This window comes from Carassius carassius, chromosome 30 (genome assembly GCF_963082965.1).
Source record: "Carassius carassius chromosome 30, fCarCar2.1, whole genome shotgun sequence".
NCBI lineage: Eukaryota > Metazoa > Chordata > Actinopteri > Cypriniformes > Cyprinidae > Carassius > Carassius carassius.
In genome coordinates, this window is record NC_081784.1 from 14859015 (window position 1) to 14885414 (window position 26400).

General features: G+C 36.6%; 3 protein-coding genes, 2 long non-coding RNA genes and 2 pseudogenes across 5 annotated transcripts; 5 read left to right on the forward strand and 2 right to left on the reverse strand.

Annotated features, from left to right (window-relative positions):
• Nucleotides 1-520: 520 nt before the first annotated feature.
• LOC132110711 (actin, alpha skeletal muscle 2-like) lies at nt 521-3954 on the reverse strand. Its single transcript, XM_059517549.1, has 7 exons — nt 3808-3954; nt 2584-2723; nt 2150-2474; nt 1886-2047; nt 1282-1473; nt 1019-1200; nt 521-932 (listed from the first exon to the last, which is right to left on the reverse strand). Exons 2-7 carry the CDS (start codon nt 2710-2712, stop codon nt 789-791), a joined length of 1134 nt encoding a protein of 377 aa, XP_059373532.1. The 5' UTR covers nt 2713-2723; nt 3808-3954; the 3' UTR covers nt 521-788.
• LOC132110716 (uncharacterized) lies at nt 3544-6744 on the forward strand. Its single transcript, XR_009424672.1, has 2 exons — nt 3544-4789; nt 6208-6744. It is a non-coding gene; the product is annotated as an uncharacterized LOC132110716 (long non-coding RNA).
• Nucleotides 5189-12041, reverse strand: LOC132110710 (ATP-binding cassette sub-family B member 10, mitochondrial-like). The gene is made up of 13 exons (XM_059517548.1): nt 11332-12041; nt 10778-10978; nt 10366-10568; nt 9936-10070; nt 9598-9744; nt 9323-9458; nt 8176-8271; nt 7857-8066; nt 7662-7741; nt 7394-7574; nt 7239-7282; nt 7114-7148; nt 5189-6427 (listed from the first exon to the last, which is right to left on the reverse strand). The coding sequence occupies exons 1-13, from the start codon at nt 11723-11725 to the stop codon at nt 6175-6177; spliced, it is 2115 nt and encodes a 704-aa protein (XP_059373531.1). The 5' UTR covers nt 11726-12041; the 3' UTR covers nt 5189-6174.
• Nucleotides 7860-8871, forward strand: LOC132110717 (uncharacterized). The gene is made up of 2 exons (XR_009424673.1): nt 7860-7998; nt 8479-8871. It is a non-coding gene; the product is annotated as an uncharacterized LOC132110717 (long non-coding RNA).
• A 3465-nt stretch (nt 12042-15506) lies between the features above and the next one.
• Nucleotides 15507-17045, forward strand: LOC132110715 (unhealthy ribosome biogenesis protein 2 homolog). The gene is made up of 4 exons (XM_059517551.1): nt 15507-15632; nt 15761-15937; nt 16571-16635; nt 16843-17045. The coding sequence occupies exons 1-4, from the start codon at nt 15507-15509 to the stop codon at nt 16925-16927; spliced, it is 453 nt and encodes a 150-aa protein (XP_059373534.1). The 3' UTR covers nt 16928-17045.
• On the forward strand, nt 16965-17803 carry LOC132110323 (unhealthy ribosome biogenesis protein 2 homolog; annotated as a pseudogene).
• Nucleotides 17543-22154, forward strand: LOC132110712 (unhealthy ribosome biogenesis protein 2 homolog; annotated as a pseudogene).
• The last annotated feature ends 4246 nt before the right edge of the window (nt 22155-26400 follow it).

Consider the following 26400-nt stretch of genomic DNA (forward strand, 5'->3'; position numbering starts at 1 on the left):
AAAACACGCTACATGCGCTAAATACATTTGAGAACATCACCATAGCAACAGATATCTATCAGACTGTCTGACTGTGTTTATGGTGCTTTTGCAGTATTGCTTATTAGCAAATTCACATGGCTAAACCAGATCAGCTCAAAACTCAAGTTATTTTTCAGAGTCACCTTTGACCTCAAAGAATTTAAACCATGCTTATTTTAGTTTGTCAAATTCTTAAATAAATTCTGTCAGTGCTTGAAAATTTTAATTAAAAAACATTCTAAAAAGGGTTTTAGGAGGGTTAAATGAGCCTGTGTGACAATTTGATGACTTAATTTTTCTAAAACAAAATAATTTGTACAATAAGCAAACTCCGCTGAGAACTTGACTGTATTAGCTTAGCTATGTTGTAATTAGAAAATAATTACAGTAGTGCAACTTACTTTTTCTAACTAGAAATTTCCTAGATTCCCGCTCTAGATCACTTTGCTCTAGTCTGCAGTCAAGTCTAACAATTTATTAACACAAACACGGCACAAAATCCAAATACCAAATGATAGACTTTAATAAATTAATTACTCTTTATGTACAGATTACAGTCTTGTGATTGATAACATGGTGTAATGGTCTTCTGTATCTTGATCGTGTCTGTTTGGACAATGCTGGGGCCTGCCTCATCGTGGTAATCCAGGGTATGTTCATTGAGTTACACATGGGTACAAAATAAATCTGTACCAAAGCTGTCCCGTAATGATGAATGTATTCTCCATTATTGCATATTCCACAGTAAATAGATGCAGATGATCGATTTAGAAGCACTTGCGGTGGACAATGCTGGGGCCTGCCTCATCATATTCCTGCTTCGTGATCCACATCTGCTGGAAGGTGGACAGGGAAGCCAAGATGGAGCCACCGATCCAAACAGAGTATTTACGCTCAGGTGGGGCAATGATCTGCCAGAATAAGGAGACACATGAACAGGTTAGTGATGCATTGTGGAGAATGGGACCATGTTAAAGGATAACCACAGATGCATTACCTTGATCTTCATTGTGCTGGGGGCCAGAGCAGTGATCTCCTTCTGCATACGGTCAGCAATACCTGGGTACATGGTGGTACCACCTGACAAGACATTGTTGGCATACAGGTCCTTCCTGATGTCAATGTCACACTTCATGATGCTGTTGTAGGCGGTCTCATGGATTCCAGCAGACTCCATGCCTGTTTAGAAACACTTTATTAATACAACTAGAAGCTGTATGGAAAATTCAGCACTTTATAATATTGTTTGTCTTTACGCACCAATGAAAGAAGGCTGGAAGAGGGTCTCTGGGCAACGGAAACGCTCGTTACCAATGGTGATGACCTGGCCGTCGGGCAACTCGTAGCTCTTCTCTAGGGAAGAGGAAGAGGCGGCAGTGGCCATCTCATTCTCAAAGTCCAGAGCCACATAGCACAGCTTCTCCTTGATGTCACGGACAATCTCACGCTCAGCTATAAACAGAGTTTTAAGTAAGTCAGTTGTTTCAAACATAGCAGAACACATAACAAATGGATGCGCCATTATAAAATTCTGGCCAATACAGACAAGCCAAAGGTTGTTGTTAATTATTAGAGTTTTTTTATTAAGATTTTATAAAAAAAAAAAAAAAAAAGCAAAAAGAGAATTGAGCATGCACAATTATCCAATATTACCTGATATACACTACCATTCAATTGTTTGGGGTAGGTAGGTGTTTTTAAAAGAAGTCTCCTATGCTTACCACAGCTGTATTTATTTAATCAAAAACTTTGAATGGCAGTGTATATCCAACAACGACCGACACAATAAATTAGTATCAGTCTGTATTACTTGAGATAAACAGAAGAATACCACACAGAAATGACTGAAACTGCATTTTCCTACCAGTTGTGACGAAAGAATAACCACGCTCGGTCAGGATCTTCATGAGGTAGTCGGTCAGATCGCGACCAGCCAGATCCAAACGCATGATGGCATGGGGCAGAGCGTAACCCTCATAGATGGGGACATTGTGGGACACACCATCACCAGAGTCCAGCACAATACCTAAAATATAGAAAGAAAATGGGTCAGAAAGAATTAGCACATTTTGTTATATACAACATATATGATTATTGTGAGTGTTTAATGTTAAAATGGTTGTCTCACCAGTGGTACGGCCAGAAGCATACAGGGACAGCACAGCCTGAATGGCCACATACATGGCTGGGACATTGAAGGTCTCAAACATGATCTGGGTCATCTTCTCACGGTTAGCCTTGGGGTTTAGAGGGGCCTCGGTCAGCAGAGTTGGGTGCTCCTCAGGGGCGACACGGAGCTCATTGTAGAAGGTGTGGTGCCAGATCTTCTCCATATCATCCCAGTTGGTAATGATACCGTGCTCAATGGGGTACTTCAAAGTGAGGATACCCCTCTTGCTCTGAGCTTCATCTCCGACGTATGAGTCCTTCTGACCCATACCCACCATGACACCCTGGAGGAAAAAATGGGTATTTTTAATGTCACAATATTTAAATGTTGCAATAGCTTATGCTTATCCATTTGAATGATATTTACAAAGGGCAAAATGCAGCTGAACAAACCTGGTGACGGGGGCGACCAACGATGGAGGGGAAGACAGCTCTGGGGGCGTCATCACCGGCAAAGCCAGCCTTGACCAGGCCTGAACCGTTGTCGCACACAAGGGCAGTAGTCTCGTCGTCGTCACACATCTTGTTAGAGTCTAATGAGGAACATATCAGTACACTGTCATGGCAGTCTCTAATTTTTTCATGATTTAGTGAATTGGTGGCTAATTTTATGAATTCATACAATCTCATTCACAGATTTTAGTACAAACTGCTTACACCCGCTGGTGGTTAGGTTTAGGGGTTGACCTCTATGCTTTATTTATAAAAATTATTATAAAAATCATATTTCTAATAATTATTATTTAAACAGTTTTCATATGAATCCCATCATATGAATTATTACAAAATCATACATAAATTGTAAAAATATTAAATTTTCTAATGAGATTGAGAACATTGACAATTATTGGATTGGTTGCAGCTTTATGCAAAAAGATCATTTAAATTAAGTGATGCACTCATCAATTTATACACTGCAAAAACTATTTTCATTGTTATTATAACGTCTTTATTTCCATTCATTAAACAGTATATAGTCATAATATTTTCTGTCCTTTGAACTTTATTTTGAGTTTTATGAGTCAGTTTCATTACTCATTTTCTGTCACAGTTTTTAACTTTATTTTTTTCATCAGTAATGCAATTCAAAATGTTTAAAAATTGCAATCATGACTGCAGTTATTATAGCAGATAACTTATTTGCTTATAAAATTTAAAATATAATGTTTAAGCTTGGTTGACCTTTTTTTGTGTACAACAAGGGTAAAGCAGTGTATATTGCAACCAGTGGCGGACTGGAACAGTAAATCAGGCCGGGAATTTGACTTCACCCCAGGCCACCTCTGTTGCTGCAGTCACCACCAGCCAATTCATGTGTCCACCATTCACTATATTTTACAGAAGTACACATTTATTTTCTAATATATGATTCTTACATGCTGTCACATTAAGTATACAAACGATCAACACTGCCAGTGAACAACTTCAAAATATACAAATCACATATTATAAATTAATTAATGAAAACATACTTTTGCTAGGCTATCTTATAACTTCTAGCAAACTCTTTATCTATATCTTGAAAGGCAACTAACATTTTATTTGAAGACAAATACAGTAGGTTAGTTGCCTTACACGTTTTTCTGTTGGTCACTAGTAGTGCATGGGTCGTCTTACCTTTCTCTGATGAAGCTCAGTGCATAATACAACCGCTAGTGGATCCAGTCACGGACTGACCGACCCATGAAAACCTTATATACTCTTCGTGTTTGTCCCCATGCGCATTATTGAGCTCATGTATGTTCAGTTGGACTTATTCCCATCCTTCAACCATATTAGGCCCTGGCAGGGTAAGCTAGGTTGACTTCCTAGTGAAGCGGCGTGTCTCCCACTGTCTCCAGGTTCATAGTTAGCATGACTGTCCTTTTATGGTTTGATAGTCTTGTTTCATTACTGGCCCGGCAGGATCTGTTTATGGTGTGTGGGCTGAACTGATGTTGCTACTAGCCTTGTCACACACTGGTTCGTAGTATATTTCTATCAATTGTAAAATAGCACGTCTAGAGATTTGTGCACAAAGCCAATATTCAGTGGCATCCTCATATAGTTTGCGCAGTGTTGGCAAAGCAAAACAGTATCTCAACAGTTGTATTAATTGTATTATAAGCGGTTTTTACAAGCTAATAAGTGATTCATTGGCGCAAAGGGTTGATATAAAAGCCTCCCCGGCCAAACATATTTCCAATAATCATAAACGAAGTCAAAATTAATTGTAGTATTGATATAAGCTTAGGATACTTAATATTCCTTTTATTTAGTTTCATTGATAACTTGATAGGTATTTATTTATTATTTTTCTCTGACCTCTATAGTGTAAATTCTATGAAAATATAAGTTTTAAAATAAGAAATTAGAAAAAAATAATAATCCGTTTTGTTTCGCAAATCTATTTGGTTTTTAAAGATTTTTATTTGAAAACAAGACAAAAAAAATACATTAAAAAAATGCTGATTATGGTTCTTTATTTATTTTTTCTCCAGTGCAGGGAGATGTGTGGCTGCCCAGCATACTTTACTCAAAAGAGGCCCGTCTGTGCGAGCAGATATCCTGCCATAGCTGGCCCTTGAGCTTATGTTGAGCTGAGTGGCAGTCACTGAGGGTAAGCAGCTTACTGCTTCAGCAAACAAAACAATCTGAGCTACAGTTTCCCTGCTTCAACCTAATCAACGATGGAGATTCAGTTTCTGAGGTTAAAGGTTAAGAGAATTACAATATGGGCAATTAATCGAACCACTTTACTAATTAGGTGTAGTAAAATTCATACTAATGTATGGACAATAACTATTTGAGACAGAATATAGATTACTAAAGTTAGTTGCTTGTATCGACAGTACTTCCAATTCTGATTGAGTTTTTACCTCTTTCATTTAACCCACTATAGCTCTCACTGTAGGATTCGAAAATAGCTAGCCATTTATTTTCAACTGTCAACAGCACCCTCTTTTGGCGACTAAAATAATTTAGATGTTATTATGACAGGCGTGTGGACAGGGCAGTGTTTTAAGTAATCAATGTTTCAAGGTAATTTATTAAGAGTACAGATAAAACAATAGAAAATAAACAAACAACAGTCAAACATATACATTTCACAAACTGACACCTAATAAGTTACCACACTAAGCATTAAAATCTTCTAAAATTCTGAATAAATTTAATCTTATCCAAATTATATATATGTATAAAAAATGTCCATTAAAATACCTCTGTCATAGTGTCTGTTCTCAAATACAATATATATCCTTTTTTTTTTTTTTTTTAGAATGGTCCATACTCCATACAGGTGCTCCTTCTAAAACAGCATCTTCATTACTGACACATAACAATGGCACTGTAACTGGGTAGGGGTTGGATTACATCCCAGTAAAATCTTTGAAGTTTATGATCTAGGCACGATTCACTGACATCTGTGTCATTACCAAAAGTGATAAGAAAGGACAGACACACCATTGTTTCTGTAATCACCCTCACAAAATGCTTCATTATCTATATTACTTATGAAACATATGCAGAATGAATTTGTGTACATGAAATGAATTTTCATAAACCATTCTTGTGTACATTTTCCAAATGAAACAAATGAAATGGTTTACTAAGGCCCTAGGTACACTTAAATAAACTTATTATCACCTGTTCCTTAATGAAGGACTGACATGATTTATTACAAGTAATGTAGTAGCATCAAGTAGCTTTCTCATATTTCAAATCGAAAAATCTGTGAAAGCATAAAACTATTTAAAAAGCAGTGTTTTTTGTAGCTCGGATGAGTATTAAATCATGTCTGCAACGTGTATGCTGTGACTGTCTGCCATTGTAATTAACAATGATAAGTATACAGCTGGTTTCCAGTTACTTGGCAGTTTATGATAAATAGCTACATTTCAGTCTTAGTTATTTCAGAGTGCTTAAAACACAATCAAACATATCAAAAACCTTTAAACATTTGAATTTATGTGCGCTCACTCTGTTGTCTTTAAATTACACCTATTAAGAGAGAGCATGTTTCTGTTTGGCCTGCAGGAAGGCCTGCTTCTCCATCAGTTTGCGGAAGAGCCCCTGGTCGTTGGCAAGGAGCTTGGTGTGGCTGCCGATCTCCATCACACGGTGCTGGTCCAGCACAGCCACGGCATCAGCGCTCTGGATGGTAGAGAGTCGGTGAGCGATGATCAACACGGTGCGACCTTGCATCAGCCTCTCTAATGCCTCCTGTACCAGAAACTCATTCTCTGCATCCAGAGCACTGAAACAGAGACCAGGGCACGTCTTATTATAAAGTTATTCTCATCGTGACATAAGACATTACTCTAGAAACAGACGCATTTTGTGGTTTCTATTTTTAAAGATTTCAAACATGAAGCGATGTTAATGTTAAAGTAAAAAAAAGAACATAAACTGCATTGTACATCTCAGGATAAATTAATGAAGGAGTTAATAGGTTGATAGTCTGACCAGTTTGAGAATTCGACAAGTTTGATCAATTCTTTTGTACAAAATCATGGCAAGAAGGTTGAATTGTAAAGATCGTACAGTACTATTCTTAATGAAATATGATAAAGTGATGATAAAGTCGAGTCTTTGACGTCTTTCTACAACCCTGAAATGATGATGTCAAGAAGACACTTTTTTTTTTGGAGTCATTAATTTTTTTAGAAATGGAAAAAGACTACCGGTATATAAAATATAAGATTTAGGATTTAGTTAAATATATGAGATTTTAGTAAAAGTATTAAAAGATATATATAAGAATAAGAGTAAAGACTAAAAATCTAGCTTTTACTTTGTAAAATGTATTTGCTAATACTATATAAAAAGTGAGAGGAATTTAGAAAGTTATTTGAGAAGATCTCAAAGACTCCTAATCTATTAGCTTTTTTTTTTTTAAGTATAAGTTAATTTGTAAGTTGAAATATTCAAACAACATCTCACCTTGTGGCTTCATCCAATAGCAGTATCTTTGGATTCTATGAAATGCACAAGAAGATAGATTTAGTGTTCCTTTGGTAAACAACAAATATTTAAAATTCAGTAAAGTACTATAGAGGACAGATTACCTTGAGCATGGCTCGTGCTATAGCAACTCTTTGTTTTTGTCCACCTGTCCCACAAATCAATGTAGTAATGCATAAATTGTCGGGTGAATTACAAACAGACAAATTTGTCCTGTTACAGACATACATTTTACAAAAGGACCAGAGGTTATTCATACCTGACAGCAATACCCCCTTCTCTCCAACCACTGTATCATAGCCCTTAGGGAATTCCTGGATGAAGTCATGAGCATTGGCTATCTGTGCTGCCCTGTAGATGTCTTCTACTGTGACCCGACTTGGGTCTGTCGCCCCATAAGCGATGTTCTCAGCAATAGAGCAGGAGAAAAGAACTGGCTCCTACAACAAACACATTCACACACAGAATTAAGTTAAATGGAGGCAGGAGATTGTCTGAATTTCTTTTTGCTTTTGGGCGTTTCTTACCTGGCTTACAGTACCGATGTGACTCCTCAGCCAGTAAGGATTCAAGTCTCGTATATCATGGCCATCAACAGTGACCACACCTACGTTTAAATCGAAACTACATATTTATTTATACATTTTCACTGCTGTTATATCTTACCTATCAACATACAAGGTATCAACATTTTACATTATGTTCTTACGTTCAGTTCTCACCTGAAGCAGGATCATAGAGCCGTAGCAACAGTGACACAAGTGTGGATTTGCCTGAACCACTGGATCCCACTACTGCCATTACTGACCCCGCTGGCACATACAGATTCAGATTTTGAAAGATGGGTGAATCCTTCCTCGTCGGGTATGCAAAACACACATTACAAAACTCCAGTTCTCCTTTTAACTGCTCTGGTTTTAACACAAGCCCCTCTAAAGAAGAAAAAGACATTTACGGCACTGCTGTTCACATGAAAAGTTAAATAATTTTTCATAGGAACTAATGTGCATTTTAGGCATTATTTTAGGAAATTCTTTTTACCACTGAGAGGAAATTCAGGTTTTCTGTCCATGAGTTCCCACAGACGAGTACCAGCACCAAGCCCCTTCATCAACTCTGAGTAGAATGAGCTGAAACCTTAAATTAATCCACAGAAAAATTACAAGTTGTACTTTTAAAAACTTCTACACAGGGCAAAAATTACAGCTATTACAGCAACTGGTTTCTACCTACGAATAAGACCCAGTGTGAGATGCTCAACCCCCACAAGAGTGGTTTCGTTGGGAAATCCCAGAACTGTGTTGAAAGAAACCTATTCTTTGTCTACTCTCATGTTGCACACAGACTACAAAAATTATAAAGCATGCCTTGGGACCACAGACTGTAAAAAAAGATTGACGAGGCAGCTCCAATTTCTTCCACTATAGAAAAGTGTCATCAACTGTGATCTTGCGAAAATAACGTCTTTTGGAGGCAGAGGCTGTGCAGCAGTGATCGTGAGGTGGAGCCGCCATATCAAAGTCCCGCCCAAGCTCCCGCAGACCCCATAGTAAGATCACAATCGTGACACCACACCCCACTTAAGAGATGATAAGAACTACCTAAAAATATGGAAACCATCTTTGGAAAAAGGCTTTTTTTACTTGTTTATTTATTTATTTAGTTCTACATTGTTTGCTCATTTAAAACTTTGTGTAATTTATTAGTCATTATAAAAATAAAGCATGCAATAAGCAAGTTTATATAATGGTATGACACGTGAAAATTTTAGGATTCTTTGATAAATAGAAAGTTTAAAAAACAGCATTTATTTGAAAAAGAAACCTTTTTTAACAGTATAAATGTGTTTGGTGTAGTGCTGTCAAATGATTAATCGCAATTAATTGCATCCCCAAAAATTTTTTGTTACATAATATATGTGTGTGTATTGTGTATATATTAAGACAGACATATACAGTATATATTTTGAAAATATTTACATGTATATATTTATTTTCATATATTAAATAAATATATTTAATATATAAAAACTTTTCTGAAATATATAAATGCAAGTGTGTGTATTTATATATACATAATAAGTATGCACAACACACACACATATATTATGTAACAAAAACTTTTATTTTAGATGCGATTAATCGCGATATATAGTGTATATTCAGTTTCTCTTTGTTAACATCCTCACCTGCGATGCTGATGCCCACCCAGAAGGCATACATGAGGAAAGAGGAGAGCTGCCCAATGGTCATAGCCTCACTGGCCATTAGCAGACCTCCCTTATACAACACACTCAGGATGATGACATTTCCACTCAGTCCTGTCTGTGAAAGAAATGAAAACATCAGAGCATACGGTACTAGACAAATAATCTTAAACTGACTTTCTGATTCTGAAAATGATTACCTATAATCATGCATACAAATTTTTTTTTCATATTTGTACAACAGTTAAGTATCTCACCACTCCATAGAATCCAGCAGAAAGCACAGCCTCTTTCTTAGCCAGTTCAAAAATATAGTCAACCTTTTCCGAGTACTTCTGCACCTCCGTCAGCTCTTTTCCAAAAGCCCGGACTGTCCGTATGTTGCTGATCCTCTCTTCTGCCAACTAGGAGATGCAGAGTAGCTACACAGTAAAATGATCCCTTGGCTACTTGATGTCTTTATGCTTACAATAGAGCAATGAATTCAGCAATCAAATGATAACTGTCGAAGGCTTACTTCCATAATCTATGTTTTTTATTGCACATCAATAAAACGTCCAATAAAGCCCCAACATAAGGAAACAAGACCTCTTACCTGTGTAGCCTCTGCCAACGCATCCTGTGTGCGCCTTGATATGGATCGTAAAAATTTACCAAAAATTACAGCCAGGCAGGCAATAGGAGGAACAACCATCAGCACAAAAGCTGCCAGGCTAGGTGACACATACAACTGAGGAAGAGAAAGATAAAGTTCAAGAATTGAATTAGTGAGTGATTAATGTAGATGCATTCTGACGTTCAAACATGAGACATATACTGTAATGTTCCATGAGGAAACATTAAAAGAAATCAAAGTGCATCAACATAAGAATCACTGTATTGCTGTTTATTCTGTTTTTAGAAACACATCAGGAAGTAATAAGAGGTAAGAAGGTCAAATGGTTGTAAAATGGTTAAAATGTGATATTCGAGGGAATTAGCTGCTGAAAAGTGAAGTGAATGTCAAACTAACATAAGCATCTCACCATCATGCCAACTCCGGCCCCTGCCTGGGCAAGGGAACGCAGCCCATCAGAAAGGTTGTCAGTGAGGCAGCGGCCGACTATGGTGGTGTCTGCCGAAAGACGGTTAATGAGCTCACCAGTTCGGGTCTTATCAAAGAATCCCACCTCCTGCTTCAGAATTGAGGAGAAAAGGGATTCGCGCAACTTTCGCACGATCTCTTGCCCTGTGAAAGTCGAGAAAGGCTTTTTAGACAGCGAGCATAGAAATGCATGCTGGTCAACACAATCAATCTGATGAAATTATTCTAATTTATCGATTTAATAAGACTGAACTAGACCCAAGCTTTACAAAACAAATAAATTCAATCAGTAAATACATATGTCCCTACTGCATTACAAATATTTTATTGGTTCACATGCATTGAGATTTCACCTGAGATTTGCATGAGGTAAACACGAGCAGCATTTGCAGCGCCCCCGCAGAGGAAGACCCCTGTTAGCATGATACAGAGGGAGGTAAGGGAGGAGGTGAAGTCCTCTGGGGGGCTTGTGTAGATAGTGTCGATCACTTTTCCCAGAAAAAATGGTGCAGACATAGTGACAGAGCTGGAGATCACCAGAAACCCCACGGCAGCTATGAGGACAATCAGAAGGTCATTTGCAAAATACTGTACATTAACAAAAGTGGATATTTCATTTACATTTTTTCTTTTTTATATTAATTTAAATAATATATATATATATATATATATATATATTTACAGAGTAGCTCTAATAACTAATATTTTGACACTAATATTAAGTTAACAGTAATATTGCAGCATATTTTGCTGTAAAGTGCTACCATTTGATATGATATTCAATATATATATATATATGCTTGTACATTTTTGTAAGGGATGTTAAACTCTACATTTGGATTAATCTCGGAAAACAGTCAGAACCAACCAAGTGCATTCAATAATACTAAATAACAGTTTGACTTGCCCGTTAGTCTCCATCGCTGAGGATACGCCAGCTCCATCAACTTCTTGACATCTTTTGAGGGAACATGTAACGAGTTTTCGGAGGTTTTAACTTTACTCTCCTGATTTACCACAGACTTTGCGGTTTGTTTGGAGTCCGTGGATGTGCTATAGAGAGAAACCGTGTGTCTGGAGTGTGTAGACACACTCTTGGGAGCAAACAATCCTCTGGTTCTGAGACAAGAGAGCCAGGACATGTTCCTTCCCTTATAGATGGGTGACACAAGGACATCAAACGATTGCCTTGAGGTCCGGTTAGGCAAATTATACAATGTATCATACCGACAGCAGGCGATGTTACACTGTTGCAGTTTCTGTACAGTAACTCGTGTCATTCGCAACATTGTCCCATACATTTGGAGAAGACGCCGACCAAAACAAAGTTTACGTCTCTTACCTAATCATTATCTGCTGAAACTTACTGAATAAAGTCAGATGACCAATGTATCGAGCGGTGCTGTAAACACTAGAGTATCTGGACTCACTCTTGACTGCATGACAGTAGGTTCACGTTAAAAAGACCGACTTGTTGCAGCCCGGGGTCGACGGTTACGGAGCATTATCTGTTCCTGACAGTCTACACATCCAGCCCTTGGTTGCGTTATCTTCACACACGCCCCGCGCGTTCACCGACAGCGCCCTGTCACAAAAACCTGCTGCACGACATCTGTCGGGCTTCACTCAATACAAAGTCAACAGTTGTTCCAGTGACAGAAAAGTGGCATTTAGAGTGTTATAAAACAGGAATAAAACGGTGACCCTGGTGATTTCCTTGACTTTCGAGGAAGCGAAGTGCTTCTACAGTGATGGACGATCTCTGTCATAGATGTTAACACGAAGGTGTCGCAGTGGGTTGTTCAATAGCACCGCCATCTTGGAAAGGTCACACGTTTTGAAGTAAATAATCCGTTTTCGTGTTTTAATACATTATTTATATATTCTGAAAGAAATAACTTTTAAATAATAATTTTATTTATTATGATTTAGTAACAAATATATTGTAGCCTAATTGTTTACAGGTTGCTGTATTGTAATTTATGACCTTTCTCGATTGCTTTAAATCTGAAGATTTAAAAAAAATCGGACCGTACGTTTATGATCATCTGTATTATTTACAGATAGCGTTTACCTAATACTCAGTTTTATGTTGACATTTATATCTATTGCAATATGCATAGCTGATCAACGTTTATGATAAACCTAAGAAATGCTGAATGTAGAAAATGCTGCCTGTTGCACATCTTACGGGTTGATATTGACCTTTCCAATATGGCGGACCTGCAAACGCCTCAACTAGGCTAATGCGAAATCTACTTATGCAGATCTATGATCTCCAACGAAACCTTTCTCAGACACGATAAGTCAAAAAAGTTTAATCGACCGACTTGGGAACGAGTGTTGCATCGGTTGAATTTATATCTCCACTTTACTCATTCTCTATTAATGGTGACCGAGATTTAGACTTTTAGTCATGATTTCATTATCATGTGTAGTTTGCTGTAATTTAATGGATTCTTTGGTCACAAGGTAATTTATACCTACATGTTAGCAAGATGACGTTTTAGATATTACTTGCTCCTGAAGCAATCCGCAGCGACAACACGTGTGTGATGAGATTGTAGCTATATACTGAAAGATTATCTCATTATATTAGAAAATGGCCTACTATAGCTCTTGTTATATTACGGTCCTTTTTATTAAATAAAATCTAACGTTCGAACGCTTTCTGAGATTGTGTCGATGTGATTCGCTAGGAACTGCCAGACATCTGCAAGTGTGCTTTAAATAATTTACATACAGAGGTTACTTTAATTTGTTTTTATGTGACTTTTGACGTGAAAAGTTAATGTTTATGAAAGACTAGTGTTCTCTGTAATAGCCATGTAGAAGAAAATAAATTATTATTATTATGCAATTGTTGATATTTATAGCATTATCAGTTTGGAGAATATCAACAGCAGTTCAGACTATGAAAAGACAATGCAGAAAAGCCGAGCGGATGTGGCGGAAGACAAAATTTAAAATTCACTATTGCATCTATAAAGATAGCCTTCATGCTTTTAATGTGAAACTAGTCACAGCTAGACAGAATTTCTTCTCAAACCTTATAAACAGTAATTTAAATAACACTCATACTCTTTTTGCCACTGTTGAGAGACTGACAAACCCCCCAAGTCAGATTCACAGTGAAATGCTCTCAGACAGCAAATGCAATGAGTTTGCATCCTTCTTTTCTGAGAAGATCATCAATATCAGGAAGCGATTAGCACATCCTCAAGTAATGCAGATCAGACAGATTAGGCCACAATATCAAAAAGATACTATGTCTATTTTTGTAGCAATTGATAGCAAAATTCTGGAAGACATAGTGCAGCACCTAAAATCGTCAACCTGCTATCTTGACACACTTCCCACATCTTTTTTCAAAAGTGTGCTTAACTGCTTAGTAGCAGATCTTTTAGAAGTGGTGAACGCTGCAGTTGTTAAGTCCCTCCTGAAAAGAGCAATCTTGATAACACCATTTTGAGCAATTTTAGACCAATATCTAATCTTCCTTTTATAGGCAAAATTATAGAAAAGGTAGTTTTTAATCAGCTGAACAAATACTTAAACTCAAATGGATACCTGGACAATTTTCAATCTGGTTTTCGAACGCATCACAGCACAGAGACAGCACTCATTAAGATAATAAATGATATTCGCTTAAATTGTGACTCTGGCAAAATATTGCTGGTATTGCTAGATCTCAGTGCTGCGTTTGACACTGTCTATCATAACATACTACTAGAGAGACTGGAAAACTGGGTCGGGCTTTCTGGGATGGTACTCAAATGGTTCAGGTCATACTTAAAAGGGAGAGGCTATTATGTAAGTCTAGGAGAGCATAAGTCTAAGTGGACGTCCATGACATGCGGAGTCCCACAAGGGTCAATTCTTGCACCGCTCTTGTTTAGCCTGTATATGCTCCCACTAAGTCTAATAATGAGAAAGAACCAAATAGCCTATCACAGCTATGCTGGTGATACACAGATTTACTTAGCCTTATCTCCAATGACTACAGCCCCATTGACTACAGCCCCATGAACATGTTCATGTTCATGCCTTTATCACCAGCAGGGTGGACTATTGTAATGGGCTCCTCACCGGCCTTCCCAAAAAGACGATTAGACAGCTGCAGCTCATCCAGAACACTGCTGCCAGTATTCTGACTAGGACCAGAAAATCTGAGCATATCACATCAGTCCTCAGGTCCTTACACTGGCTTCCAGTTACATTTAGGATTGATTTTAAAGTACTGTTATTCGTATATAAGTCACTAAATGACCTAGGACTGAAATATATTGCAGATATGCTCACTGAATATAACAGACCACTCAGATCATTAGGATTGTGTCAGTTAGAAATACCAAGGGTTCACACAAAACAGTTACTATGCCAGCCGCAGCTGGAATCAGCTTCCAGAAGAGATCAGATGTGCTAAAACACTAGTCACATTTAAATCTAGACTTAAAACTCATCTGTTTAGCTATGCATTTATTGAATGAGCACTGTGCAATGTCCGAACTGATAGCACTTTATTTTCACTGTTTATTTTTTTTTTATGTAAAATCATTTTCTAACTGTTTTAAATTCATTTTAAATAAGTAATTTTTTTAATAATTTCTAAAGTTTTAAAATTGCTTGTTTTATTCTTGTTATTATTTTTCTTCATTATTATTTTACTTTTTTTATGTAAAGCACTTTGAATTACCATTGTGTACGAAATGTGCTATATAAATAAACTTGCCTTGCCTTGCCTTACAGTATAATAATGCTTGATAGTTTTGTGGTCGAGATGGACGATAATGTATTTTCATCATCAAAACTAGAGATTTCTCACCTAAAGAACCTCATGGCTTTTATTTCAAAATGTTAGTAATTTATTCAAACTATATGTAAAGTAAGTTGTAAATACTGTTGTTGGGTTCTGTTCTTCATAGGCTACCAAATAGTGCCCTTTATTGGATGACCGATTAAGTTGTAAGGTGTGAATTATATTGGTCAAACTGCTTGTCTGTCTACCTCTAATTTCTATTAACATTTAATTGGTCTAAATATGTCTAAATATTGTTCCTTTAGACACATAGATATTTAGATATGGCTGGCATTTATACTGGCATCCATCTGAAACTGAAAAGCCCTAGTACACCTGGGCCAGACCAACTGAAACTTGCTCGATTTGAATGGATTTCAACACAGTGCCTTCTTCCTAATAAAGAGATGGTAAAGTATCTGATTGAAATATATACTCAGTCTACATGTTTTCGAGAGTATAAAAATAAAATTTTTAACCTGATATATCTAGCAAATTTATTTTAATATTTTTAAATTATTCTCTTTCCTTAACAAAGGTTCTGTTTGACTGGACAAGTCATGCCCTCACTTGTTTTTACAATAAGAAAGTGGACGTACCCTCGGAGGTGGTGGAGGGTTTATGGGCCTACCTTGATGATATCCTTCACAGCAGGAAACTTCAGAATGTGCTGAGTCAGAGAAAAACCATCAGCCTTCGCCTCACACGAGCACAGGTATTTACCAGTACTTCAGTTTTGCAAGAATTTCACTCAGACTCAAACTTGAAATTTCACTTCTCCTGAATATGTATAATAAAAGCATCACTATTTTTTTCACTTTTTTTTTTAATAATTCATTTAAATTCAAATTCAATTGAGTTTTATTCTCATTTGTAAGTCTTTTTAATTTAGTAGATTATGTTATGTTTTGTTTCATCAAAATTATTTGCATATTAGTAAAGTTTTTTTTGTCAGTGTTAACAAAGATAATCCATATCCTGATGATAGTTAATAAAGACTTTATCTAAAATGGGATGAAAAAAATTGATCAAAAATGAGAAGAAATACTACCATAAGAATGTGGTAACTTTTTTTTTTAAAGGAAAGAATATGGTTGTTTCAAATAACCTGAATATAGTCAAAATGAAGGTCAAGTTGTTAAAGGGATAGTTCAAAATGTGATGTTTATCTGCTTACCCCCATTTTTGTTGGCTAAAATTGGATGTCATTTTAGTCAGAGTAAAACTGACTAAAATGAATGAATATGACATGAAGGAAAATTGACTGAAGTTTTATAATTTTCACGTAGTTGTTTAAAAAAATGTCAAAATTAACACTGGATTCATCATTTGTTTTAATTTATTCTAGATTATCAATGACAGGATTTCGAACTGTTCTTCAGGACTCGAATCTGTCAGTTTCCACACAATTCTGTTGGCATCTTGACCTCCCCAGTGCTTTCTGTGACCTACACTGCTAAGTATGTGCTGTGAGTGGAGCTCGTGAGTCGACTCTGTGGTTTGTCCAGCATACAGCTCAGGCAGCAGAAATGTCTTTGAGGTTCTCCTTCTTGTTCTCAGCACCTACCTAACAGCAGGCAAATTCCAACTGAGTGCTCACCCAAGTAATCTTCTTCATCCTCTCCTCCTGCTCAGACACTTACTGAACGCTAGAGTATGGACTGAGAAGGATGACTTCAAGATTCGTCAGCATCTGAGCCAGTAAATCCGGAGCAAAGTGGAAGCTTTTCTTCAGTCAGCATTCTTCATCCCTGAACATCCCTCCCAGAGCTCTACTCACACTGAATCACCATATCCTGGAGCCATATTTAGATTAGCTCCTTTCAGCTGTGTGGGTTGATGCAGACAATATGGAAGTACGTGTTAGGAAAGCCAGAGAAGCACTTGTGTCTGCCGTCTTGCAGACTTATACCAAACTCCGACAGCTGCCTAAACTTATAGAAGATCTGCTTGATGTAGTGTGTCTGCCTGCAGCATATGAATTGAGTCCGCCATTGTTGCCCGAAATGATACAGAAGACCCTGAGTCAGTGTTTGCTAGACAATCCTTCAAACCGAAATCTTGAGATCTGTTGGCTTATTTAAAAAAAAAGATGCAGTGCTATCTTCTTCTTGAGTTTGCTTCTCTATGCTGTACTCTTCAGCTTTAAAACCCTGGATAACAGCATCCAATCATGAAGAAGACTCAGAATTTTATGATGGAGATGTTGAAGATAGTTGAAGACCTGTTGAAGCAGAACCTTGTCACCAAAAGTCCTTGGATGGAGAAGGTCCAAGAGATGACCCTTCTACTTACTCATACTTGTGTTGAGGTGGATACGCACTTCCAGATACACTGTTCTAAGTACACATCACCAGCTGCCTCACAGAGTTGCACTTTAGTGGACAAAGCCCTGACATTAAGGGACATGGACAGTCCACTTAGTAACTTTTTACAGAATCTCCTTGTGCTCCAAAAACTGAAGATACACTTGCTCAAACCATCTACTGAAACATCAGATGCATCAAAGATACAGAAAATGGCTCAGTTTATTCTAAAAAGGCAAGAACTTTCAATGATGCTTGACACCAGCCAGATCTGAGACTTTCAATTTTGTACGGTTAATGCCAACACTTATTTGACAGGCCACTGGTTTCTTGTTACCTCCAACCTTCCATTAATTGGCCCTCATCTCGAACCAAATGACACATCTGTTTTTGCACAATGCATATTGAAGTCTTTACTTCAGAGTTTGGATGCCTCTGGAAGCAATTTGGAGAACACTGGGATCTCTGTATCCTTAATATCCAGGTAATTACTCAAGAGTCTTGTTCTTTGTGAGCTCCCTGATATGTTCTCTGCTGTGATAAAGTGCATCATCAAGGAATATTTGGACTGCTTGGCTCATCACACGTTCAGTTAATCAGTCCTTCGTTATTGAAGCATGCTTTGCAAAGAAATGATCACAAGTTTCGGCAAGAACAAACAGCTGGATCAGACTCTGACTATTTTGTTAGAGAAGGCCACTTCTGTCATGGAGCCAGCCATACAGGCTGTGCTGATGCACAAGGGAAGTAGCTTGAGAAAGTCTATTTCTGTTGAAATGGTAACAGTCATGATCATGAGTGAACTAGCAAGAGCCTCAATCTCTGAAAATGATGGGCAGGGGAAAATATCCCACAAGCTTTTGCCAGCAGATCTTAAAGCAACTCATCCCAGCACCTCACCCTCTGGACTTTCTCATTTCATCAGTTCACTATCTCTCTGCATTCTACATGGCAGCGGAAAGCTCGATGCAACAGATCTCGAAGAACTCCATATTAAGATTTTCAGAGTATCCATGCGCTGCTGTCAGGTACAGCATCCTAAAACATTTTCAAAACATTGCCTTGACTTGAGTAAATTGATGCCCCACATTTTTCGGAACCCTCTGCCTGCTCTGTAAACAGTCTGTCAATCATTGCAGCAGGAATGTGGATGTCGTTGTCAGACGTGAAAGAGCTGGAGGGGCCAGTAAAGGAGCTGCTAAATTAGCTTTGTCCAGCTGTTCTCAAGAGCTGTTCCATCTATTACTGCGGATGCCCAGAGAGGGGCTTGTGCCAACAAAGATTGAAGGAGGCCACTGCACTGTAAGATTCGTGTAGTGTCATAGTGTAATAGTAACTACATGCAATAAATAACTTAATGCCATTCATTTGTTTACAGGCCTAAGACATTTATTATTATACAGTTTTATTTTGTTCAGTGTCATTTTTAAAAATCTACAGAACAAAGTCCCTAGCAGAGCTCCCATTATCAGTAAATGACACTATTTGCAATTTATTAGGAATTAAAGGCACAATATGTTAGATTTTTGTATTAAAATAATTGCATCGACTGTGGTGATGAAAACCCATGAACTCCCATGATTCCACACTCAGTCACAGCGTCATCAAACTTGTTTGTAAAACCCAGACAGGACACATAATAAAGTGAAGTAATTTGCATTCTTTATATCATGAAATTTAAATATAATTGAAATTAACCTGAAGTGCAATATCACCCATGAGTAACACACCATCTTTCATAGAAATGCAAACACAACAGCATCTTAATGCATGTACAATTAGATCCATAATGAGCTGGGAAAGTTGTTTTATTATTGAATTATTTCGGAGAATAGTTCAGCATTTGCATTTTCAGAGGGTTTTGATGCAATCTGAGAAATAGAATCTGTCTTTGTTTTTGCATAAATTAAGATATGAATGTCATTCAAACTAATTACTGAAACTAATAATCACATACAAGTATATTACTTAGTTTTCTTAGCTTATAAATCAACTAGTAATGATTAACCATCATTATTTAATTAAATGACAACCTTAGGTCTTATATTTAAAAGTCTACCACTTGTTTTGATATGCATTGTGTGTGTCTTCATTCTGTGAAGTAAAATGGATAATTGAAGTTGACATGAAAAGATTAAGTAAAGAAAAGTCCATAATTTTTTTTCTTTTTCAAAGCATAAGAGTTTCTAAGCATATTTGTAGTGTGTACTGATGATATGTTGTTTTTCTCTTTCACAAGAGGTTCTGTCTGCGGTAACATTTATAAAGCTACTTGCCTGTTGTCTGTTTCCAGAGCATTGCTCAAAGGCTTTTTGGCTCATCACCCCACAAATCATATCTACTCTCACTGTACGTAATTCAGTACCTGTTTTCAATTTGTGTCCCATTTGATGTTTTTCCCTGAATAAGATCAATCACATTTTGGTCGTACTAGTTTATTTTTAATGTGATTGTCTTCTCAAGATTAAAGTATCATGATTTCCTATTTTTTTATGTGTAAACTTCTGCATAATCTTTGGACATTGATTGATTAGGATTTAACAATTGAAAGGCAAATTGAGGGAAGTATTATCTCACAAAAACGCAAACAATATTACATGACCATTTAAAGCCAGTAAAGCCAGGAACAAGATTGCAGAACAAAGAAAAACAGTATTCAATTTAGACAACTTTACAGTTTAATTATCACACAAGGAAGAAGTGCTTTAACAAAAAAAATTAAACCCACCAGGTACATGGCACTGATTACTTCTTTATAGATGATTTCCTGGACTTGCTTAAATAAAAACCGAGGGACATTATGCAATAAATGCTGTAAAACTTTGCTTCTATAGAGCCTGTAACGTTCCTTTAAGGGCTCCTAGAGAGTTAGCTGGCAGTGAAAAAGCATGCAATAGCTTTGTAAAACATATCACATACCTCACCCACTGGCCCTGACTCTCTCTCTTGTCTTGATTTAGCATTAAAATTCATCTGCCTGGAAAAGTCAGGTTTCAAAGTCTTGTCTATGCCACTGAGTTCACTCAGAGAAGGACTGTGTGCCTGTCAGGTTACTTTCATCACTGTACTTTTCTTATCACTGTCAGAACTTGACATACTAGTGTCGGCGCTAGCAGAGTCAGAAGCTTTGTTAACCTTATGCTGTACACACATCTATACTAGTACACAAATAGAGAACAGGCTCTGTAATCGTCACACTTGTGATTCATATTTTATAGCACTGATCGTTTGCTCTGCAGTTGAAAAGTATTCTGTTAGAAAGTGATCTGATATTGTGCTACGGCTGAAGGTGTCTGCAGGATTTCTGGTAAATGTCAGCCTGGTTTGTAAGAGCTCTTGCATAAGATTTCTATTTCAAATCAATGCTTTCCTTTGAACTATCTGTTTATCAAAGCATCCTGGATCTTTTTTTTTATCATGATTTATACAAAAATATTAAGCACCACAACTGTTTTCAACATTGATATAGAAAGAAATGTTTCTGGAGTATGTAGTTTTAGAATACATTTTAGAATGATTTCTGAAGGATCATGTGACACTGGAGACTGAGTAATGGTGCTGAGAATTCAGCTTTGACATCACAGGATTAAATTACATTTGAAAATATATTAAAATTTAAAAAGGTTTTTATACTGTAATTGTATATCACAGTAAAAAAAAACATTGTTTCAAATATTTTGTATTGAAATATTTTGATCAAATAAATGCAGCCTTCTTTCAAAAACACTTTTTTTAACCAACCCCAAACTAACTAACCAACAAATTTATGACTATGATATTTCATGTTAATTTGTTTTATTTATTTTTTTCATATGACAATTCCTTCACCTTAACTGGCACTAATAACACAAAGGTTGTAGGTTTTTTTGTAGGAAAGTGTCTGCTAAATGCATACTGTAAATGAAATATCCCATTTCACGAGTTCACGCTTACATTTAATTCGCTGAGGTATGGTATGCATATTTGGCGTGCTGTCCGGGGAAGGGCTCCGAGCTCGGGAATGGCCCGAACCTAGAGTACCCCCTCTTACCCGTCTAGTTGTAAAGTGAACTCGAAGTGAGGAGATGGGGTGGAGGAGGGATGCGGATAAACAGTCAATGGATAGAGGTTAGTCAGCTGTATTTATACCATGGTATTGATTACTTGATTGTTGTTCACCGGTGTCGATTAGGCTAAGTATCTGACGCGCTTCTCCCGAACCTTGTTACTAAAACATCATTTCATGCTGCTGTTATTGTAGTCAACAAATTATTTCAAAAGTTTTTTGTCTACTTCAACTCATGACTGATCACCAGGTGTAAGATAAGCAGTACCTTTTGAGGAACATTACTATTGAATTTCACAGATTTCTTTTGCATTCTCCCTTGTTTTTAGTTTGTTATAAAGGAGTCCAGCAAGATCCCTTCTCTGACCCGTGTAGTGACGTTACCAGCTCTCGAGACCTTGACCGTCCTGCTCCAGCAGGGTGAAGCAAAGATCTCCGACCCACACCATGTCATTCTGGTTTTGGGCACACTACAGTTTTGCCTCTTGACAGTCATTCCAAGGAGGACTACATGCTGCTTTTGAGGCCATCCATGAAGCCCTGTTTGCAGTTATCCACTGCTACCCTCAGGTGAGTGTCCTGGGACTAGAGGGAGAGACAGATAAGAGCTTAAACTTGATAAAAGACATTTTAGTTTTGTATTATTTCAAGTTGAATTATATCCTTATATGTTTTAAATTGACTTAACAAATCAGCCAGAGGCTATTGAGGTTGAAACTGTTCGAGATATTATCAGTTTTTAAAGACGGTTCTCTGACATCTGTTTATCTACACTTGCTTTGGGAAATGTTCTTATTAATGTGGCTTTAAGGTTTTTTTTGTTTCATGAACACACCCAACATACTATGCAACAGAAGAAAAATAAATCCGTTAGCAAACACATTATATATCTGTTAGGAAATACAGTATGACATGCATTGTTACTCATACTGACTGTTTTTATTAAGTACAAAAGTAATTTGCTCTTATTGTGTACTTTAAAAATGGTGGATGTCATGGTAAATATGTACCATTAATCTGAATTGGTAAATTTGTTCCTTGAGATGCTTTTGAATAATGCTGATACTTCCATAGGTTTATGCAAAAAGGGGTATTACAGGCGAAAGCTGTTTGATGTTAGGAGTGAATGTTACAGTGCCCTGGAAAGGTGTTTAATTTGCACTTAATATGAGTGAAAATTAGAAAGTATTTTGGGAATTTGCCATGAATCCTGAGTGGAAGGAGCTCATGGTGTCCGGTAGGTAAGGAATGCTGGGACTGCACAAGATTTCAAAGTGTACAGGTTACTTTACCAGTGAAAGTAGAGGACTTGGTATAATCTCAACATGACCTCATGTTTGATATAGGCTCTCTTAAACTAAATGAGAGTGCACATTAGGAGTAAAATACAGTAAAAGTCTATTTTTAAATGATCAAGACATGCATGCTGAATAAATTGAAATCAGTTCTTTGAAACATCCACATAACTGAGTTTGATTTGAAATTGAATCAAACTTATCAGCTCTTATTTGTTTTTGCCACTAAAGTGTAAATCAGATTAATTCTGTCTTAAAGGGATAGCCCCCCCCCCAAAAAAAAAAAAAAATTCTGTCATCATTTACACACCGTCATGTTGTTCCAAAGCTGTTTGAGTTTCTATCTTTTATTGAACACAAAAGAAGATATTTTGAGAATTGTTGGGGTTCAGAAAGTTGCTGGTAGCAATTGACTTCCATAGTTTGGAAAAAAAAAAAATACTATGGACGTCTATAGCTACAGCAGCTGTTTGGTTAGACAGGATTTTCAATTTCCCCTTAAAGGCAGAGATCGACTGATTTTGGGAAAAAAACATCCCTTTGATACTCTCATAATTGAAACTTTACATGGTCGTGTCAAAACAACCTGATATTTAGGAAAGTTACTGGCCAAATAAAAAGCAATAAATCACTCATCACTTGTATCTTGCCTACATTTTTGCAAGAATTCAACTAATACGTCTTCTATTAAAATGTGGGGGGACTCTGACAGAGGTAAGCACACCTATAAAACCCAAGTTCAGAAGTGTTTATACGTATTTAAACATGATATACAGTTAAATCTCTTAAGCTCACCAAGTCTGCATTTACTTGCTTGTGCAGTAAAACAGTAATATTATAATTTAAAATAAATTATCTATTTGAATATATTTTAGTCCTGTGATGCAAAGCTGAATTTTCAGCATCATTTCTCCAGTCTTCAGTGTTACATGATCCTTCAGAAATCATTCTAATATAATGATTTGCTGCTCAAGAAACATTTCCTATCAATGTGGAAAGCATTGTGCTGCCTAATTTTTTTTTTTTGTTGTTGTGGAAACTGTGATTTAAAAAAAAAGAAATTATTTGAATAGAAAATTCAAAAGAACAGCATTTAATTGAAATAAAATTATTTTCTAACTGTATAAATTTCTTTACTGTCACTAATTGATCAATTAAATGCATTCTTGAATAAAATATTAACTTCTTTCTAAATGTCTTATTGACCCCAAACATTTGAACAGTAGTCTGTGTGTGTACAAAATTATATTGAGAGATTTATTCACCCTCTTTTTCTTAAATCCTGTTTATCTGACCTTTCTCCCTAATGAGGGTGTTATAGTAGATGAATGCCAGGGCTGAGTTTCTCCTGGCTGTTAATATTCTATTCATCACCTTTTACATAAGGCTTCTGTGCAAGGAAACAAATTTAACAGCAATTAATTCAAATGCCCTTTCTTGTCATCATGTCTGTTCTTATTGTTAGCTGTAGTGGATGAAAGAAAGTGGAAAGCACTTGATGCTGGCAAGTAATTATATTTGAAACTTGATAGGAAAAGTGTCCTATTCTCAAACAAAGATTCATTTATTGAGTATTAGTAGAGCCATATATCTCCTGATACTTTTCCATCTACACTAAATTCATTAATTGTGCAGAAAGATGTTGTTTGAGGTATGATTCTCCTAATGAGACAAGCACCTCGTGAGCTGTGTTCAGAGACAGACTCTTGTAGACTGTGGCTACGTGGGTTGAATTTCAGAGTGATGTGAAGGAGAAAGAATTCCATGAATTTGATCCCGAAGCTCGAGGCTCAGCACATTTTAACACTGAAGGCGTATCCTTTTTTTAATTGAGCACTCTTTTTATGACTTAAGATTTAAAACCTTTTTTTCAGTAGCATCGGTACATTCAGTCTTTCATTTCTCAGACTTTCATGTGACATCAAAGTTCAGTCAGAACTGGAATGTACAATTCAGATGTGAGGCAGTGTCAGTCTTATGGTGCTTTCTTAAAACATGAATTTGATGCTCACTCTTATTTATCTGGCAGATAATATGGCTTTGAAAAGACTTAACAAGGATTCTTATTTATAATATTTGAACGAACATAAAACGTATGTAAAATTAATGAAGAGCGAACAGAATATGTAATTAATGTGTTTGGCAATACTTGCATATACACCAGACAACAGTAAAATGTTAATAAATGTATTTCAAATAAATGTTTTTTTTTTTTTTTTTACTTCATATTCAACATAGAATCCTGAAAAAAATAGTGATGTTTCCACAAAAATATATTGCAGGACAACCATTTTTAACCTAAAACATAATAGATACTGAAATATGTGTCGTGACAAATTACACCCGTCTAAAGGCTTACAGATTTGACTTCTGGAGGTCATGCTAAGTTTTTTGAATTAGAGTTAATTATACGATTTTAATGAAATGCACCTATGGCATTAAGCATAATTAATCGCATACATTAACAGTTCTAATTAAAATATTACAATTACTTTGTGATGCCAATATTTGCTAGAATATTTTAGAAGAATCCTCTCTGTCATGAATCTTAAACCACACAATTATAGCTTGAGAGTTCATGCACTGGGACTTATCCGATGTCCTGCACTTTTGGCAGTAATGCTATTCTAACAGAGGTTATGTTAACTTTAAATTGAAGGTGAAACACACTGTCCAGTGTGATTTGAAGGCTAATTGTTTTTGTCAGCTTGAAGTGTGAAATCCGATTGACCTCTAACTGGCCTGAGACTCATGTTACTGCACTGAACAATCACATTGCAGATAAATGTTGTCATTGTATACTTTCATGCAGTTTCTTTCTTATTTCCTAGGTGACGCTTTAGCCAGAAATTAAGCCACATCTAACAGAGGGAATATACTGTGTCCTGGACCAATGTGTTGAACAAGACATTAAGTTTTTGAACACCACCCTTCAAATGGGTGTCAAGGAAGTGTTCAATTAACTGTACAATAGTTATACATGCTATCACAAATCTCAAAGGCAAGGGGAAGAAAAGTACACTGTCTAAAGTTTGCTTCTAATTTTTCTGTTACAATTAAGAATGTTTTTAGAAATGTTTAAATACATTACATTTATTCATTTAGCTGACGCTTTTATCCAAAGCGACTTACAATTGCTATATATGTCAGAGGTCGCACGCCTCTGGAGCAACTAGGGGTTAAGTGACTTGCTCAGAAATACATTGGTGTCTCACAGTGGATTCAAAACCGGGGTTTCTCACACCAAAGGCATGTGTCTTATCCACTGCGCCAACACCACCCATGTGAGACAAAAAAAATGAGACAATTTGAAATGTCATGCCAAATATTGTCTCATTTTGGATTTCATGAGAGCTACACATTCCAAAAAAGTTGGGACAAGTAGCAATAAGAGGCCGCAAAAAAGTTAAATGTACATATAAGGAACAGCTGGAGGACCAGTTTGCTACTTATTAGATCAATTGGCAACATGATTGCGTATAAAAAGAGCCTCTCAGAGTGGCAGTGTCTTTCAGAAGTCAAGATGGGCAGA